The sequence below is a fragment of the Bipolaris maydis genome, assembly GCF_028858645.1.
Source record: "Bipolaris maydis strain C4 unplaced genomic scaffold PSV08scaffold_2, whole genome shotgun sequence".
NCBI classification, from domain to species: domain Eukaryota; kingdom Fungi; phylum Ascomycota; class Dothideomycetes; order Pleosporales; family Pleosporaceae; genus Bipolaris; species Bipolaris maydis.
This window is the reverse complement of record NW_027093858.1, coordinates 184,621-204,982: the sequence shown is the minus strand read 5'-3', so window position 1 is coordinate 204,982 and position 20,362 is coordinate 184,621. Positions and strand designations below refer to the sequence as shown.

General features: G+C 37.0%; 1 protein-coding gene across 1 annotated transcript; it reads right to left on the bottom strand.

Moving 5' to 3' along the window:
• Nucleotides 1-17,991: 17,991 nt before the first annotated feature.
• On the bottom strand, nucleotides 17,992-19,035 carry PSV08DRAFT_262244 (uncharacterized protein). Its single transcript, XM_066092486.1, has 5 exons — nucleotides 18,925-19,035; nucleotides 18,845-18,856; nucleotides 18,454-18,784; nucleotides 18,286-18,388; nucleotides 17,992-18,189 (listed from the first exon to the last, which is right to left on the bottom strand). The coding sequence occupies exons 3-4, from the start codon at nucleotides 18,773-18,775 to the stop codon at nucleotides 18,384-18,386; spliced, it is 327 nt and encodes a 108-aa protein (XP_065949691.1). The 5' UTR covers nucleotides 18,776-18,784; nucleotides 18,845-18,856; nucleotides 18,925-19,035; the 3' UTR covers nucleotides 17,992-18,189; nucleotides 18,286-18,383.
• Nucleotides 19,036-20,362: the final 1,327 nt, after the last annotated feature.

The window sequence follows — 20,362 nt, the reverse complement described above, 5'->3', positions numbered from 1 at the left end:
TACTCTTTTTTATTAATTTAAAAGATACTTAATAATATTAGTAAAGTAAAGTAGTTTATAAAATTAAATATTATTATAGTCTTTTATAAGATTTATATAGTAGCTAGTAATAAATAGAAGATAGTATTCTAAATAAGGTTTAGACTATTTAAGTAGCTTATAACCTTCTTTAGTATAGTAAATTTACTAAGTATATTCTAATAGTATATTAACTAGACGTTATAAGAGTATCTAGATAAATTCTACTTAGCCTACCTAAATAATATACTTATCTATATTTATAGTAATTTACGCTAATACTATAAGTACGTTTAAAAAGTACTGAGAAAGCTATAAGCTATAGAGCTATAGATTAATATTAAAAAATATAAATTTAAGATTATATTAACTAAGTATCTAAAGTTTATTATTAAAGTAGGTAAGAGAATTAGTATAAATTTAGCTAAGATAGCTATAATTTATAAATAGAAAGTACTAAAGATAGTTTAAGAAGTAAGATTATTTCTTAAGTTTATAAACTTCTACTAAAGGTTTATTAAGAACTTCTTATAACTATTAGCGCTATTAACTAAGCTAATAAGTAATATCTCTTTCTAATAAGAATCTAAATAATAGTTAGCCTTTAATAAGTTAAAGAAGATCTTTATTATAGAACTTTTATTAGTAGCCTTTAACTTAGACTATAAAATAGTACTTAAATATAATTTAAGTAGCTATATAGTAGGTAAAGTACTATTATAGTATAATAATAAAGTAATTTTATAGCCTTATATATATTTCTTATAGAAGAATAATATATATAAGTATAACTATAAAATCTATAATAAAAAGCTACTTATAGTAATAAAATACTTAAATAAATAAGATTCTAAACTATATTTAGTTAAAAAATTTAAAGTAATTATAAATTATAAAAACTTAGAGTACTTTATAAAGCTATATAAGCTAAATAAGTATTAGATAAAATAATTACTTCTTCTAAAGAGGTATAACTTTAAAGTATATATTATATAAGCTAGGTAAAAAGAATATAAAAGCTAATACGCTTTTAAGAAAAGAATAGAACTTACTAAGAAAAGTAGAAGATAAGCGCTTATAGAAGTAACTTATATAAATATTTAAGCTAATAAACTTCTACTATATATAAAAAGCTTACTAAAGAGAACTTAAACTATATAGTTCTAGTCTTAGCTATAAGGCTAATTTAAGAAATAAAAGAAGATTCTACTACTAAAGTATAGAAAGAAGGTAAAGTAAGCGTAACTAAAGACTACTTAGCTATACTCTAAGAAGAAGACGTAACTAAAGACTACTTAGTTACTTTCTAGAGATACTCCTCTACTAAAAATTAAGAAAAGGAAGAAACTTAATAAAACTAGCTAGAGAACCTATAGATTAAGATATTAAAGAAGAATTAAGTCTACTAAAAAGTATAAGAAATAATAAAGAATTATAAATAATATTTCTTATAAGGCTAGGCCTAAAATATTTAACTAAAGACTATTTAGTAGATAAGAGAGTTCTACGCTATTAAAGATATAAGTAGGTACTAGAGAATAATTAGTTATAAACTTTAATTATTAGTAGTGCTTATAACTTACTTATAATAAGCTACCTAAAGTATAAGCTTATATATAAGATACTTATATAAGATTACTTTTAGCTAAAGATAACTAACTTAATCTAAAGATATATTAGAAACTATAATACTTATAGTTAAAGTAAGCTTTAGAGAAAAAGTATATAAGGCCTTCTTAAACTACTACTAATACTTACTTAGATTTAGAAGAAGCTCTTTATAAATTTTATTAAAGAACTACTAAAAAGTAATAGTATAATAAGCCTTATAGTAGTAACTAATTAGCTAAATAAAGAAGTAGTCCTTATACTAATATTTAATATATACTAAGATAAAAACTATAGCCTAAAAGTTTATTAAATAAATAGTTATCTACTATTAGTTACTAGAAGCTATTACTTTAGATAGAGGTAGCTAATTTATAAGTGCTCTTTAGACTAAGCTATATAAGATTCTAAAAGTTAATTAAAGGCTATTTATAGCTTATTACTTATAAACTAATAGAGTAAATAAGAGGATAAATAGTATTTAAGAGACTTATATCTAATCTTTTATAAATTAGACTTAAAATAACTAAGTATAGCTTTATTTAATAGCTTAAATTATAATTAATCGTAAAAATATAATATTAATAAAAGTCTTATTATTCTTTCTTTAGTATAAGTATAATATAGAACTACTATAGCTTAAGCTAGGTAGTAAGAGATAATTGTAAAAATAGACTTGTAAAGAAAGTATCGTAGAGAGGATATAATACTTTCTTTATTAAAATAAAGAATAGCTTATATAAGAATTTTATAAGAATAAGATTACGTAATATATTACTAATATAGTAATTACGTAATTGCTTACTAACGATTGTATAAAATCGATTAGTAATAGCTTAGTAATCAAGCTTAGTAAGGGCTTAGTAATCAGACTAATAATCGCTAATTAATAAAGACAATAATAGGTATAAGAAGATATAATTGTAGCTAGGTAACGATATAACTATAGAACTTAAGCTTCTTTTATAGAAAGCTTACGGACTAAAACTTTTAATTTCGTCCGATATAACAAAACTGTTACAAGTAACAGTAGGAAGGATCCTTTCCCTAGGTATAACGACGAGTAGTTAGGAAGCCACTCGGGATCCTAATGAACAGGATGACTATCGCGGGGCTCGAGGTCACGTAATGTGCTATCCTACTAAGGCTAGCCATCCGGGATAGTAGTGCATGATAGGATGGTAGCGCCATTACAACCATCCCGCTAAGATAGGATAGATAGGATGGTAGGACTAGAAGTAATAAGGATATAAGAATAGATAGATTTTATTATTTACTCTCGTTATAGTTAACTTAAATTGTACTTTCTTACTAGTTACTTAACTTTATAAGATTAATACTTATTAGTCTATTTAATATAGATTAGGAATTGTTAACCTATTATTACTTTCTACCTAAGCACGCCTACTCTACTATATTGCTAGACAAATACCTTATAGCGCTTTTTACACTATCTCACTCGCTCTAACCTAGATTAAGCTTAGAGAAGTATTAGCACTAAACTCTGTGTAACACTTTAACTACCTACGGATTTAGTAGACTTAGAAAGATTAATATTAGGACGCCTAATTAAGATTTAAGGATGTCTTAAAATTACTCTTAGTTATAGGCTAGCGCTGGTGGACTAGTTTAGAGTCCTAGATAAGGGCCTAATTTAGTAATTAACGACGAAATGCTGACCCTAAGTAACGACGAGGTAGATAATAACGCGCATAACTTACGAGAGTTGTAGAATCTTAGGCACTAGGCTATAATCTATATACAGTAGATAGCTAAGATATAAGCGATAATTAATTAGCTTATAAGTTAGCTAATAGCTATACTAAACGAAAGGCCTATTAAGAAACCTAAGATAGTAACTCTAGATAAATACGATAGTAACTAAGAAGGGTTATGGACGTTCCTTACTACTATTAAATTATACTACAGCTATAATAATATGCTAAATGACGAAGAAAAGATCCTTATAGTAAATATATACCTAAAGGGTAAAGCAGCTAGTTAGATATAACCCTATATAGAGGATTTCTTAGTAGATATTAATAACAAAGGAACTAAGAACAAGACGCGTACCTTATTTAGCAGTTAAGCTAACTTTAAGGAAGAAATAGGTTGTATCTTTAGGGAGGTAGACGCGGAAAGCTAGGCGGAGAAAGCGATATCTTGCCTAAAGTAAACTAAAGCTATATTAGCTTATATAGTGGAGTTTAAGCAACTATAAGCGCGAATTAATTAAGATAATTTAGCACTCTAAATAGTATATAAAGTAGGTCTAAAGGAAAATATTAAGGATAAACTTATACACTATAATAAGCTAAAGGATTTATACTTATTAATTAAGTTAGTAATAAGAATTAATACGTAACTATAGGAACGAAAAGAAGCCTAGAAAGGATATAGACTAGGGCTACCCTTTACTAACACTTAAAGGTATTAGAGTAATAAGGATTACAACGGAGATATATATATAACTAGCAAAGTATAAGATAAGTCTAAGGATAAGAATAAAGCTAGAGGAAAGTTTAACGACGGTCTTTCTAAGGAAGAACGCTAGAAGCGTTATAATAGTAAGGTATACCTCTACTACGGCGAAGTAGGACACTTCCGTAGGGATTACCTAAAGAATAAAGTTAAGTAAGGAGTAGTTAAGATTAGAATGCTATAAATAGTGACACCCTACTTAACTAAGGAGCTAGACGAAACTCTTAGCGACCTAAACCTATATAATAAAGTAAAATAAGCTACTAATAAGGCCTTTAAGCTAGTATAGAGGGTAATAGAACTCTAAGACTTTAAGTAGAACAAACTACTACTAATAGATTAGTAGGTTAAAGGGGCAGAAGTACTACGCTGCCTAAGAAACTAATAGTGTTAGATTTATAGAAATACTAGGTACTAAGCTAATAATTATAATATTAAAGGACGAATTATAGTTATAGGACCCCGCGTAGAGGAAATTACCTATAGGGCTACTTAGAAATAACCTAGATTTAAGGAATCTAATAATAAGGAGACGCCTTAGATATTTAAGGAACGGATAAAGTAATATAAGTGCCTATATTAGGTTAACTATCTAAGATAGTACAAATATCACTTAAGGAAGCGAGAAGAAACTAGGAATAATAAGGATAATTACTGCCACATTAACTTATAGTATAATAAGTGTTAAGTATAGTATTACTAGATACACTAGCTAGGAAAAAGGGAAGCTTATAAAGAGCTATACTAGATTAATTATACAACTAATTGCTAGTTCTATAGGGAATAACGATAGAATACTTAAAAGGTAGATAACTACTACTATAGTACGATATCCGCTAAGGAGTATAATATAAAGAACTATAGGATATATAGAGCTATAAGACTAAGAGTTGTGATAACTAGAGTATATAGGTAGGAACTAAGAAAGTCTAATAAAGAAAAGAGCTATAAACGACTCTTATAGACGTATTATAGGAAGGGATATACCTTTTACTAATAATAGTTTAAGGATACTTAAAGAATAAATAATTATCTTTATAGTACTCTATTAGTAAATATCTATAAGGTAGACAGATGCCTAATTTATAGAATAAAGAAGCTAAGTCTAATAAAGGGGTTTGCAAAGGAAGATATTCTATACTAGAATACCTATTAGAGCTCTTATTACAACAATTAGTGTATAATATACTATTCTACTAAGGATAGCGAAGGCTACTTTCTTAAGAAGAGGAAAGGTAAGTAGATAAAAAACTAGAATGCCGCTAGGGATAGGGTTATGCTAGTAAAGGTAGTCCTAAAACAACCCTTAAAGAAGTATATAAACTAGGAGCGTAGGATTTATAGCTATAGGCTATAGTACTTATAGATGGATATAAGGTAATAGCGCTTATAGATAGTGGGGCCGCACGAACTATTATCTTACTACAAGTAGTAGAGAAGAATAATATACTCTATTAGACTAAGAAGGTGCTAATACGAGTAGTATTAGCTAATAATAGTCCTATAATATACGGGAACAGCTAGATTTAACTTAAGACTAAGGTAGTATTGTTACACCTAGCTAGTTAAGAGAGCTAAATAAAGATTAGTATTATAGATCTTAGTAAGACTAAGATAATAATTAGCTATAACTAGTTGTTAGAGTATAACCCTACTATTAACTAGTAAAAAAAATTAATATATAGCTAAGAACCTATGTATAAAGTTGCTAGTGTATAATAAGAAACATGCCTAATAGATTAACGCGCGCACCTAGATAAGAGATTTAGTATAATTTCGCTATATAAGATTGTGAGAATCTATATAAAGGATTCTTAGAGAGTAGAAGTTATTTAGATATAGTAGATTACGACTATAAAAGAAGAACTAGTACTATAGGTTGCGTTTATTTATAACGAACCACTACTAGCGATTCTAGTAGAATACTAAATATTAGAGTTTAAGGAACTATTTAAGGAAAATAAAGCAATAGACTTAGTAGAACACTAGGATTAGGATTATAAGATTATCTTAGAGGAGAGAGTAAAGTTAAGCCTAGGAGGAATATACCCTATAGCGCCTAAGCATAATACTAAGCTATAGGATTACCTCTAGAAGAACTTAAAAAAGGGATTTATCTAACTAGGATTAGGCCTAATAGCCTCGCCTATATTGTTTATAAAGAAGCCTAATAGGAAGTAGCAACTATACGTTAACTATAGGAGGTTAAATAGCGTTACTTAGAAAAATTAATATCCCTTACTACTAATTATAAAGCTTATAGACTAACTCTAGGGAGTAAAGTAGTTTATAAAGTTTAACGTTTAGAAAAGATTTTACTAAATTAGGATTAAGAAAGGTTATAAGTAGATAATAGCGTTTAAGACGAAGTATAGACTCTTTAAGTATATAGTTATACTATTTAGGTTAATAAATGCGCCGGTAATCTTTTAATTAGTTATTAATAACGCGCTCTATAAATACCTTAGAATCTTTGTTACTACGTATCTAAATAATGTACTAGTGTACTCTAGTAGTACACGCGAAGAATATATTAAGTATATTAAGAAGGTTTTACAAAAGCTTAAGGAATATAAGCTATACCTTTAACTAGGAAAGTGTGAGTTTTATATATAAGAAATAGAATTTCTTAGATTTATTATCTTAACTAAAGGAGTAAAAATAAACCCTAAGAAGATACAAACTATATAGGAATAGCTAAAACCTAATATAGTTAAGGATATTTAATCCTTTCTAGGATTTGCGAACTATTATTAAAAGTTTATTAAAGATTACTTAAAGATTATAGCACCCCTTATAGAGATAACAAAGAAGGAAATAAGTTTTAAATAGGAATAGGAATATTAGGAGGCTTTTAATTAAATTAAGTAGATATTCCTAGAGGCGCTAGTACTTAAGATATACAGCCCTTAGTAACTTATTAGAGTTAAGACTAATACGTCTAACTACGCACTTAGAGCTATATTATTATAGTAGTGTATAGATAAGAAATAGAGACTAGTGTTCTACTATTTACGGAAGTTCTTAGGAGTAGAACTTAATTATAATGTTTATAATAAGGAACTACTAGGAGTAGTTAATACCTTTAAATAATAAGAGGTGTACTTATTAGGACTCCCTAACACAATTGAAGTTTTTACTAATTACTAGAATTTAACGAGTTTTATAACGACAAAGAAACTTAATTAATAATAAGTATAATAGGTAGAGATACTAGCCTAGTTTAACTTTAAAATCACCTATAGGGCTAGAACGCTTAATAGAGTAGTAGATACCCTTAGTTAATAAAATAACTTATAGGAAGAAGGTTATAAGGAACCCTATAAAGTAATGCTAAGATAGATACCTAATAGTAGTCTTAAATATAATTAGCTAGAGCTAGCTAAGATAGTAACTATAGTAGTTTACTAAGTAATAATGCTTTAATAGTAGTAGTAAAAGAAAGCTAATAGCTAGTAGTTTGAGCCTAAGAGCTCCGATGGACTATTACGAGACGAATAAGAGTACTAATGTATAGTTTTAAAGGATTAAATATACGTACCTCTATATATAAGACTAGATCTTATTAAAAAATTATATAAGTCCCCTAAGTATAGACATATAGGAATTAAAGAAATAGTTAGATAACTATTGAAGGTGTTTGCTATACCACGTATGCGTATAAAGGTGTAGAAAATACTAGGCAACTATTTAGTATATTACTAGAATAAGCTTAAGAGACATAAGCCCTACGGTCTATTATAGCTCTTATAGCTACTATCTAGACTATAGATAAGTATAATAATAGACTTTATAGTAAAGCTCCTGAAATTATAAGAACTAGGATCTAAACGACTATGCGATATAGTCTTAGTTATTATATATTAATTAACTAAAGGAGTAAAGTTTATACCTATAGAAGAAATAATTATAGTAGAAGAATGCGCGTATAAGGTTTATAAGGCACTAGTGTTAGAGTATAAGATACTTAAAGAATTTATTACAAATAGAGATAAGCTGTTTACGTCCCTATATTAGATAATATTCCTAGTAAAATTAGGTGTGAAGAAGAAGCTTTTAATAAGCTTCTACCTAGAAATAGATAGCTAGACAGAACGAATAAATTAGATATTAGAGTAGTATCTGCGGATGTACGTTAATAGGTTATAGGATAACTAGGTTGAGTACTTGCTAGTAGCGCAACTAGCTTACAATAGCACGAAATTAGCAACGATAAGGCAGTTACTACACTATACGAACTACGGATATAAGCTAGTAGCTTATTAGGATCTAAAGGATATTAAAAGTATCGCTGATAACGTAAACAAGAAGGCACGCCTTTTGCGAGAATTACATAAAAAACTAAGTAAGCGTATTACTTAGAGGAACCTTATAACATCTAAAGTAGCGAATAGGCTAAGGATTAAGGGACTAACCTTTAAGGAAGGGGATAAAGTTTTCCTATTAAGATAGAACCTAAAAACTAAAAGACTATATAAGAAACTAGATAATCTCTAAGTAGGACTATTCGAGATCCTAGAGAAAATAGGGCTAGTAAACTATAAACTATAGCTACTACTAGGTATAAAAGTACACCCTATATTTTATAAGAAGCTTTTAGAACTAGCACCCTAGGACGCTAAACTAGTAAAAGATATTAAACTCAAGAACGACGAGTATATAGTTAAAGCAGTTAAGGACCTACAGAAAATTAGTCGTTAGTGGAAATACTTAGTTAAGTGGTAAGGATGGCTAGATAGCTAGAACACTTAGGAACTAGAAGGAAATTTAATAAACTATAAGGAAGTGATACGAACGTATTACAGATAGTATCTAGAGAAGAGAGGGAGGGACCCTTAATAGAAAGGAAATAATTAAGGGACAAAGGATTAGAAGAATTAGCCTATAACTAGCCTGGGTTAGTTGACGGTCTAGATAGCGTTGGTCTAGTTGATGGAGGACTTATACTAAGGGCTGAGCTCCTCTTAGCCTTCTCTTTCGCACGATTCTAGAACGTAAGAATAGCTAAGTTACGACGAGCAAACGAACGCTCGCGAGATTTTACCTTAAGAAGTTTACGGCGAAGACGCGCGGCGTTCTTTTTAGCCTAAGCAACTTTAAGCTCCTTTTGTTCACGCTCTTACTAAATACGCTCCTATTCTTCCTTAGAAATAAATAGACTACACTTAGCTTTCATAGAAATATAACTAGCGTAACGGCTAGTTACAGTGTCTATAAAATAGCGAAGGTTCTTCTCCTCGCAGTGAGAATAACGATAAGAAGTTATTTCGTTCCCCTGCTCTATTACACGATTAGCACGGGAATAACGCTCTTTATTTAACTTCTGAGCGCGAATATAGGTACGGGAGGACGGGACCTTAGGTATAGTTAGAAAGGCTGGAGTTGGGAAGGAACGGTTATAATAGCCTAGGGCCTACTAACCTTATATGTAGCTGACGCTTCAACACGCGGCACGGGAAAACGATAACTTAGGGTATTAAGACGATAGCCCTAAAGGGGGAGGTAATGTTATAAGTAACAGCAGAAAGGATCCTTTCCCTAGGTATGACGACGAGTAGTTAGGAAGCCACTTAGGATCTTAATAAATAGGATGACCATCGCGGGGCTTAAGGTCACGTGATATGCCATCCCGCTAAGGCTAGCTATCTGGGATGGTAGTGCATGATAGGATAGCAGCGCTATCACAACCATCCCGCTAAGATAGGATGGACGGGATGGCAGGACTGGAAGCAATAAGGATATAAGGATAGATAGATTTTATTATTTACTCTCGTTGTGGTTAACTTAAATTGTACTTTCTTACTAGTTACTTAACTTTACAAGATTGATACTTATTAGTCTATTTAACATAGATTAGGAATTGTTAACCTATTGTTACTTTCTACCTAAGCACGCCCACTCCACTGTATCACTAGATAAATACCTCACGGCGCTTTTCACACTATCTCACTCGCCCTAACCTAGATCGAGCTTAGAGAAGTATCAGCACCAAACCCCGTGTAACAAAAACCTTAATATAATCGGCAGTTATCTACCGTTAACTGCTCCTACCAATTAAATAACTAGTAGTTAACTACCGTTAATAGCTGACTTACCGGTAGTTAACTACTACCAATCAACTATTAAGTAGTTAACTGCTACTACTAGCTTATTTGTCGGTAGTTACCAACTACCAATCAACTATCTAGCAGTTAATCAGCTGTTAACCCCTCTTAACAACTTAGTTTATCGGTAGTTAACTACTACCAATAAGATAACTATCAGCAATCCAGCGTTGATACTAAGAAATCGGTTGTTAACTTCTACCAATTAATTTCTTAGTAGTTAACTGCTGTTAAGCAAGGTTAACGGCAGTTAAGGAGAGTTATTAAGTAGCTTGTTAGTAATTAATAACAAGCTTAAAACAGCTAGTAAGAAATAGCTTAAAAATAATAAATAATAAATAAGTTATAGAAGTAATTACTAAGTTATTTATATAACGCTATACCTATTATAGCTATTATAATAAATAAAATAATAGAAAAATTATTCTATAACTTACAAGACTAAACGCTCTTTAAATAAGTAGAAAGTAGCTAAGATTATAACTAAGCTATAATAAGTTATAAAGCTAGCTTAGATAAGTATAGTAGTTACTTAATAAGAATAGAAGAAATAAGTAAATAAAACTTAGAGAGAAGTACTAAGCTACTAAGTAAGTAATAAAGTTTAGCTAAAGCTTAATTAGTAGTATAGTACTAGGCATAGCTTAAAGAAGCCTAACTAGAAAAATACTAAGTATACTATAGTAAAAGTAATTAATAGCTACTTAGTTTAACTAGATATACCTCTAGGCTTATACTCTATCTTTTATATTAACTAATTAAGACTTACAAGTAGAGACCCGCTCTTAAACTAAGTTTAGATAAATAATTAGCTCTAGCTACTATAAGTAAATAAAGAGAATAAGTAGTTAGTAGAGAATATAGTAGTAGAAGAGATACGCTACTAAGAAAGAGAGCGCTAACTACTTTATAAGATAAAGTAAAAAGAATTATACTAAATAACGCTTAAACTAGTAGAACTACTAGAGAATATAGAAGTAGTAGATTACTAAGAGGTCTTTATAAGTAGCTTTTAAGATAGTAAGAGTTATCTCTTAAAGAGCTTTTAAAGAGAGAGCGTAGTATTAGTTTAAAAAGAGAGGTATTATAATAGGCTAAACGCTCTTAGATAGCTTTTTAATAAAATCTTAGTTAAAGCTATACGCGTGTTATCTAAACTATATTTAGATAATAAGTAAATAATCTAAGTATTACCTTAAATATGTACCTAGATTCTACTTATTACCTAAGTAGCCCTTAGATAACGCGCTTAAACCCTTTATTATAACCTTTCTCTAATAAGTAGATAAATATTATATAAGTAGACGTAGATAGCTCTCTATTAAATATAACCTCCTATATACTAAGCGTTTACTTCTTTAGAGCGTAGCCTCTTATACTTCTATACTACGTTTAAGATACTCTAAAGACTAGTAGACCTACTAAGTAGGTAGAGAAGGTAAAAGAGTAGATATTTTAATAAGTATAACATGATAAATATAAATAAAAGAAGAGCTATACTAATCTTACTAGTAGGCTTAGTCTCTAAGAAGTTAAAATCTCTACCTCTACTATCTAGACAGTATTAAGAGTAGTAAGATATAAGAAGACTAAGCTAATAAAAAAGCCTAGATTAATATAGAAGATAAGAAGTACTTATCTTAAGTAGATATTAGAGTATAAGGACTAGATATTAGAGAACTAAAAGAATATTATCTAGATAGATAAGATATTAGTAGTAATTAACTACTAATATAAGGGCTATAAAGTCTAGAGAAAGATAAATAAGAGAGTAGTTAAAAGCTATATCTATAAGAAGTAAAAGAGATACTCTAAGTTTATATTCTAGAGCTACTTCTTATATAATAAGAAAGGTCTATACTATATTTATTAGCTAGATGTTACAAGTAACAAGAAGGATTCTCTCCTTGACAAATGACGAGACGGCTGAAGGCCTAGGGACGTCCACGTCAAAAGGTAATGGATCATTGCGGGGCTCGGAGTCACGTGATGTGCCATCTCGCCAAGGCCAGCCATCTGAGATGGCAGGACGCCGAGAGATGGCAGTGCCATCTCTACCATCTCGCCAAGGAGAGATGAACAAGATGGCAGGACTGGAAGCAATGAGGATATAAGGATGGATGGATTTCATTATTACTCTCGTTGTGGTCAACTCAAATTGTACTTTCTTACTAGTATTGTTACTTCACAAGATAGTTACATGTTAGTCTATCCAATAGATTAGCGTTGTCAAAACCCGGTTACATCCATAACTCTTTTCCACTACGAATCGCCAGACAACTCTCACGGAGCTAGTCCCTATTCCTACTCGCCCTAACCCGGACCGAGCCAGAGAAGTATTAGCACCCAACCCCGTGTAACACTTTGACCACCCACGGATTCAGTGGAGGATTAACCAACAGCGTCCGATTAAGATTCAGACCATGTCACAGAACTCTAACGAGTATGTCAACATTCCAGGCCCGGTGCCTGACGAGAACGTCAACATGACTGGTCATACCCAGGGATGTATCAACGAGCCGGCGGCAGGGAGCCCCGAGTACGAACTCGTTAATCTTAGACGCGAAGGCCAGAATCAGGCTAGACAGATCGCCGAGTTGCAGAATATGATCAACCAACTCACGAGTCAGCTGATGGCCACACCGAACGAAAAGCCTATCAAGAAACCCAAGATGGCAACCCCAGACAAATACGATGGTAACCGGGAAGGGTTACGGACGTTCCTCACCACTATCGAGTTGTATTGCGGTTACAACGAAGTGCCAAACGACGAAGAAAAAATTCTCATGGCCAATACACACCTGAAGGGAAAAGCAGCAAGCTGGATGCAGCCCTACGTGGAGGATTTTCTAAAAGACATCGACAACAAAGGAACAAAGGACGAGACGCGCACCTTGTTCAGCAGTTGGGCCAACTTCAAGGAGGAAATGGGACGCATCTTCGGGGAGGTAGACGCGGAAAGCCAGGCGGAGAAAGCGATATCTCGCCTGAAGCAGACCAAAGCAGTATCAGCTTATACGGCGGAGTTCAAGCAACTACAGGCGCGAATCAATTGGGACGATTCGGCACTCCGGACGGTATACGAAGCAGGTCTGAAGGAAAATATCAAGGACGAACTTGTACATTACGAAAAGCCGAAGGATCTGTACTCGTTGATCGAGTTGGCGACAAGAATCGATACGCGATTATGGGAACGGAAAGAAACCCAGAAAGGATACAGACCAGGGCCACCCTTCGCCAACACCCGACGACATCGGAGTAACAAGGATCACGACGGAGACACGTACATGACCGGCAAGGTACAAGACAAGTCTAAGGATAAAAACAAAACCCGAGGAAAGTTTAACGACGGCCTTTCCGCGGAAGAACGCAAAAAGCGTTACGACAGTAAGGCATGTCTCCGCTGCGGCGAAGTAGGACACTTCCGCAGGGACTGCCCGAAGAACGAAGTCAAGCAAGGAGCGGTCAAGATTGGGATGCTACGGATAGCAACACCTTACCCAACTGAGGAGCCAGACGAGACCCTCAGCGACCTAGACCTGTACGACGAAGCAAGACAAGCCACCGACGAGGCCTTTGAGCTAGTACAAGAGGCAATAGGACTTCAAGACTTCAAGTGGGACGAGCCACTACCAACGGATTGGCAGGTTGAAGGGGCCGAAGTACTACGCCGCCTAAGAAACCAACAGTGCTGGATTTGTGGAAATACCAGGCACCAAGCCAATGATTGCGACATCGAAGGACGAGTCACAATCACGGGGCCTAGAGCAGAGGAAATTGCCTGCAAGGCTGCCCAGGAACAACCCAGGTTCAAGGAACCTGATGACGAGGAGACACCTCGGACGTTCAAGAAACGAATGGAGCAACACGAGCGCCTATGTTGGGTCGACTGCCCAAGACAGTGTGATTATCACTTGAGGAAGCGAGAAGCGACCAGGGACAACGAGGACGATTGCTGCCACACGAATTTATGGCATAACGAGTGTCGAGTACTGCATTGTCACATGCACCAGCCAGAAAAGAAAGAAGCTCATGAGGAGCTATGCTGGACCAATTGTACGACCAATTGCCAGTTCCATAGGGAACAACGACGGAATGCTCGAAAGGTAGACGACTACTACCATAGCACGATATCCGCCGAAGAATGTAATGCAAAAAACTGCAGGATGCACAGAGCTGCAAGACCAAGAGTCACGACGACTAGGGTACCTAGGCAGGAACCAGGAAAGTCCGAAAAGGAAAAGAGCCACGAACGACTCTTATGGACGCATTGCAGGAAGGGGTGCGCCTTCCACCGACAACAGTTTGAGGATGCTCGAGGAGTGAACGACCATCTCCATAGCACCCTGTCAGCAAACATTTGTGAGGCAAAAGATTGCCCGATTCACAAAGTAAAGAAGCCGAGACCAACGAGGAAGGTTGCGAAGGAAGAAATACCGCACCAGAATATCCATTGGAGCTTCTGTTACGACGATCAGTGTACGATACACTATTCCGCCAAGGCAGGCGAAGGCTACTTTCCTACGCAGAGGAAAGGTAGGCAGTCAAAAAACTAGGATGCCACCAGGGACAGGGTCACGCTGGTAAAGGCAGTCCTAAAACGACCCTCAAGGAAGTACGCGAACTGGGAGCGCAAGACTTGCGGCTACAGGCTACGGTACTTATAGACGGACACGAGGTGACGGCGCTCATAGACAGTGGGGCCGCACGAACCGTTATCTCACCCCGAGTGGTGGAAAAGAACAACATACCCTATCGGACCAAGAAGGTGCCGATGCGAGTGGTATTAGCCGATGATAGTCCCACGACATACGGGAACGGCTGGATTCGACTTGAGACCGAGGCTGTATCGTTACGCCTGGCAGGTCAAGAAAGCCGAACGAAGATTAGCATTATGGATCTCGGAGAAACAGAGATGATAATTGGCTACGACTGGTTGTTAGAACACAACCCTGCCATCGATTGGCAAAAGAAGACGTTGCTCAGCCGAGAACCTGTGCACAAGGTTGCTGGAGCCAGACGTAAAGAGATGCGCCCGATTATCCAGAGCTCACCCCAGGACGGGAGGATAGGCCAGATCTCGCCGCATAAGATCGCGAGAATCTATGCGAAGGACCCTCAGAGAGTAGGAGTCATTTGGATACGGCAGGTCGCGACCACGAAGGAAGGACCGGTACCACAGGTTGCGCCCACGAAGGACGAACCACTGTTGGCGATTCCAGCAGAATACCGAACACGAGAGTTCAAGGAACTGTTCGAGGAAAATGAAGCAACAGACTTAGCAGAACACCAGGATTGGGATCACGAGATCATCCTGGAGGAAGGAGCAAAGTTGAGCCCAGGAGGAATGTACCCTATAGCGCCCGAGCACGATGCTGAGCTGCGGGATTACCTCCAGAAGAACTTGAAAAAGGGATTTATCCGACCGGGATCAGGCCCGATGGCCTCACCCATTTTGTTCGTAAAGAAGCCTAACGGGAAGTGGCGACTATGTGTCGACTTCAGGAGGTTGAACAGCGTTACTCGGAAGAACCGATATCCCTTACCACTCATTACAGAGCTCATGGATCGACTCCAGGGAGCGAAGTGGTTCACGAAGTTCGACGTTCGGGAAGGATTTTACCGAATTAGAATCAAAGAAGGTCACGAGTGGATGACAGCGTTCAAGACGAAGTACGGACTGTTCGAATATACGGTTATGCCATTCGGGTTGACGAATGCGCCGGCAACCTTTCAATCAGTCATCAACAACGCACTCCACGAATACCTCGGAATCTTTGTTACCGCGTATCTGGACGATGTACTAGTGTACTCCAGCGGCACACGCGAAGAACATGTCGAGCATGTTAAGAAGGTGTTACGGAAGCTTAAGGAATACAAGCTATACCTTCAACCAGGAAAGTGTGAGTTTCACACTCAGGAAACGGAATTCCTCGGATTCATCATCTCAACCGAAGGAGTGAAAATGAACCCAAAGAAGATACAGACTGTACAGGAATGGCCAAAACCCAACACAGTCAAGGATGTTCAATCCTTTTTAGGATTTGCGAACTATTATCGAAAGTTCATAAAAGATTACTCGAAGATCACGGCACCCCTTACGGAGATTACGAAAAAGGAAATAGGTTTCAAATGGAATCAGGAACATCAGGAGGCTTTTGATCGAATCAAGCAGATATTCCTGGAAGCGCCTGTACTCGAGATGTACAGCCCTCAACGACCCACCAGAGTCGAGACCGACGCGTCTGACTATGCACTCGGAGCTGTATTGTCGCAGCAGTGCCCAGATAAGAAATGGAGACCGGTGTTCTACCATTCACGAAAGTTCTCAGGAGCAGAACTCAACTACGATGTTCACGATAAGGAACTACTTGGAGTAGTCGATGCCTTTGAACAATGGGAGGTATACCTGTTAGGACTCCCCGACACGATCGAGGTTTTTACCGATCACCAGAACCTGACGAGTTTCATGACAACGAAGAAACTCAACCGACGACAAGTCCGATGGGCTGAGACGCTTGCTCAGTTCGACTTCAAGATTACGCACCGCGCGGGAACGCTCAACGGAGCAGCAGACGCTTTAAGCAGAAGGTCTGATTTGCGCGAAGAGGGTCATAAGGAACCACATGACGCCTTACTCAAGACGATGCCCGATGGCAGTCTAAAGTACAACCAGCTGGAACTGGCTAAGACAGCCAAGGTGGCCGAGCAGGTAGAAACGCTACAACAGCAATGGCAACGGAAAGTCACCGAATGGGTCCCACGAGAAGGAGAAAACGAGCTTGCAGGACTACTGCCTGACAAGCGGGAGCCCCGAGATTCGAGCAAGGCTTACGTACCCGAACATATGAGATCGAGTCTCATCAAGGAACTGCACGAGTCCAAGGAATACGGACATGCAGGAGTCGACGAAATGGTTAGACGACTGTCTAAGGTGTTTGCGATACCACGTATGCGTACGAAGGTGCAGGAAATACTAGGCAACTGTTTGGCATGTCACCAGAACAAGCCCAAGAGACATAAGCCCTACGGCCTGTTACAACCCTTACAGCCACCATCTAGACCATGGACAAGTGTAACGATGGACTTCATAGTGAAGCTCCCGAAATCGCGAGAACCAGGATCCGGACGATTATGCGACACAGTCCTAGTCATCGTATGTCGATTGACTAAAGGAGCAAAATTCGTGCCTACGGAAGAAACAATTACGGCAGACGAGTGCGCGTACGAAGTTTCTAAGGCAATGGTGTCAGAGCATGGGATACCTGAAGAGTTCATCACCGATCGTGATAAACTGTTTACGTCTAAATACTGGAGCACGTTCTTGGCGAAGTTAGGTGTTAAGAAAAAGCTTTCGACGAGCTTTCACCCGGAAACCGATGGCCAGACGGAAAGAACGAACCAGACATTAGAACAGTACTTACGGATGTACGCCAACAAATTGCAGGACAACTGGGTAGAGTTGCTACCAACAGCGCAATTGGCCTACAACAGCACGAAATCCGCAACGACAAAGCATTCGCCGCACTACGCGAACTACGGATATGAGCCGGTTGCTCATCGAGATCCAAAGGACATTGAAAGTATCGCGGTAGGAGCAGACGACAAGGCAAAGCTTATGCGAGAACTGCACGAAGAATTGAGCAAGAACATAGCTCAACGGAACCTCACGACATCCAAAGCAGCGAATAAACTAAGGATTGAGGGACCAACCTTTAAGAAGGGGGACAAAGTTTTCTTGTCACGACAAAACCTGAAAACTAAACGACCATGCAGAAAATTGGACAACCTCCGAGTAGGACCATTCGAAATCCTAGAGGAAATAGGAAAAGTAAACTACAAGTTGAAACTCCCACAAGGCATGCGAATCCACCCTGTCTTTCACAAGAAACTCCTGGAACCAGCACCTCCAGATGCCGAGCTAGCAACGGACATAGAGCTCGAAGACGACGAGTACGAGGTCGAAGAAATTAGGGACCTGCGGAAAATCGGTAGTCAGTGGAAGTACTTGGTCAAGTGGCAAGGATGGCCGGATAGCCATAACACCTGGGAACCTGAAGGAAACCTGACGAACTGCAAGTCACTGGTACGTGAATACCACCGGAAGCACCCGGAGAAGCGAGGGGAAGCCCCTCGAAGAGGAAGGAATAATCAAAAGAGGGATCGTAGAAATCAGCCTGTAACCCGCCCAGATCAGCCGACGGTTCGGATAGCGGTGGTTCGACAACAGGAAGGCCCGTACCCCCAGGGGCTGAGCTCCCCTCGGCCTGTTCTTTTGCACGATCCTGGAAGTTCAGAATGGCAAGATCACGATCGGCAAAATCATGCTCCCGAGCTTCAACTTCCAAGAGTTCCCGACGAACTCGTGCAGCGTCCTCCTCGATGCGCGCCAGCTCCAAACGCTTTTGCCGCTTCTCGCGCTGAACCTTCTCCCACTCTTCCTCAGAAACAAACAGACTGCACTCAGCACCGACGGAAATACAACCAGCACAACGCCCAGTGGCGGTGTCCACGAAACAGCGAAGCTTCTTCTCTTCACAACGCTTACAACGGTAAACGGTCATTTCGTTCCCCTGCTCTTTCACGCGGTCAGCGCGAGAGTAACGCTCCTCGTTGGACTTTTGAGCACGAACACGACGAGAAGGCTGGACCTTGGGCATGGTTAGGAAGGCTACGAGGCAGAGACGGCTACAACGAGTGGGCGGGCTCTGACCTTATATGCAGCCAGCGTCTCAACACGCGGCACGGGATAACGATATTCCAGGGTATCGGGACGATAGCCCTAAGAGGGGAGGTAATGTTACAAGTAACAAGAAGGATTCTCTCCTTGACAAATGACGAGACGGCTGAAGGCCTAGGGACGTCCACGTCAAAAGGTAATGGATCATTGCGGGGCTCGGAGTCACGTGATGTGCCATCTCGCCAAGGCCAGCCATCTGAGATGGCAGGACGCCGAGAGATGGCAGTGCCATCTCTACCATCTCGCCAAGGAGAGATGAACAAGATGGCAGGACTGGAAGCAATGAGGATATAAGGATGGATGGATTTCATTATTACTCTCGTTGTGGTCAACTCAAATTGTACTTTCTTACTAGTATTGTTACTTCACAAGATAGTTACATGTTAGTCTATCCAATAGATTAGCGTTGTCAAAACCCGGTTACATCCATAACTCTTTTCCACTACGAATCGCCAGACAACTCTCACGGAGCTAGTCCCTATTCCTACTCGCCCTAACCCGGACCGAGCCAGAGAAGTATTAGCACCCAACCCCGTGTAACACTAGAAATAAAAGTAGAGAAAGAAAATACTACTTATTAGATTAAGTAGCTAAACGCTAAGCTTAAGTCTCTATAGAGAGAGGAGTAAGAGCTATTAGAGTCTATAAGGAGAATAGAGCTATATAATAAGCGTAGTAGGAAGCCTTAATAGAGAAGATAAGTAAGCTAGTGCGCACGTCTAGAGGTAGTATAGACTAGTAGAGATATTAGACCTATATTCTAATTCTAAAGCTAATTTCTTTTACTAAAGAATACCTTTAAGATGGACCTTAGACTATTATAATAGAGGATAAAGCACCTAGCTACGCCTACTATTATTAAAGTGTGATCTATCGCCTATATAATATTAAGAGACTACTCTAGTATAGTAACTCGCTAGACTATAACTATATTAAGCTATACTAGTTCTATATATGTAAAAAGAGAGACTATAAAGAAAGAAGCTCTATAGTTAAGAGCTAAGGTAGTTAGAATCTAGTAGAACTACTAGAGAGATCTCTTATAACTTAAGATCTATATTATAAGCTAAGGTAAGCTACTTATAAGTAATTAGTTTAGAGGATCTAAAGAATAAGGCTGCGCTATAATCCTTTAACTATGCTATAGTTATGTAACTAATTATATACGATTAGATATATCTAGCTAATTAGAGCGTAATTATTAATAATTACTTTATTAATTATATATAATTACTTTAATAGCTAATTAGAGCTATACCTTCTACCTAATTATTTATAATTACTATATTAATCGTACACGATTACTTCTGCTCTCTAGTATATAGTATAGGTATTAATCCCTTATAGCTTAATATATTTAACTTAAGTTTTAAGTATAAGTATAATATAGAGAGTTATTCTACTTATATAT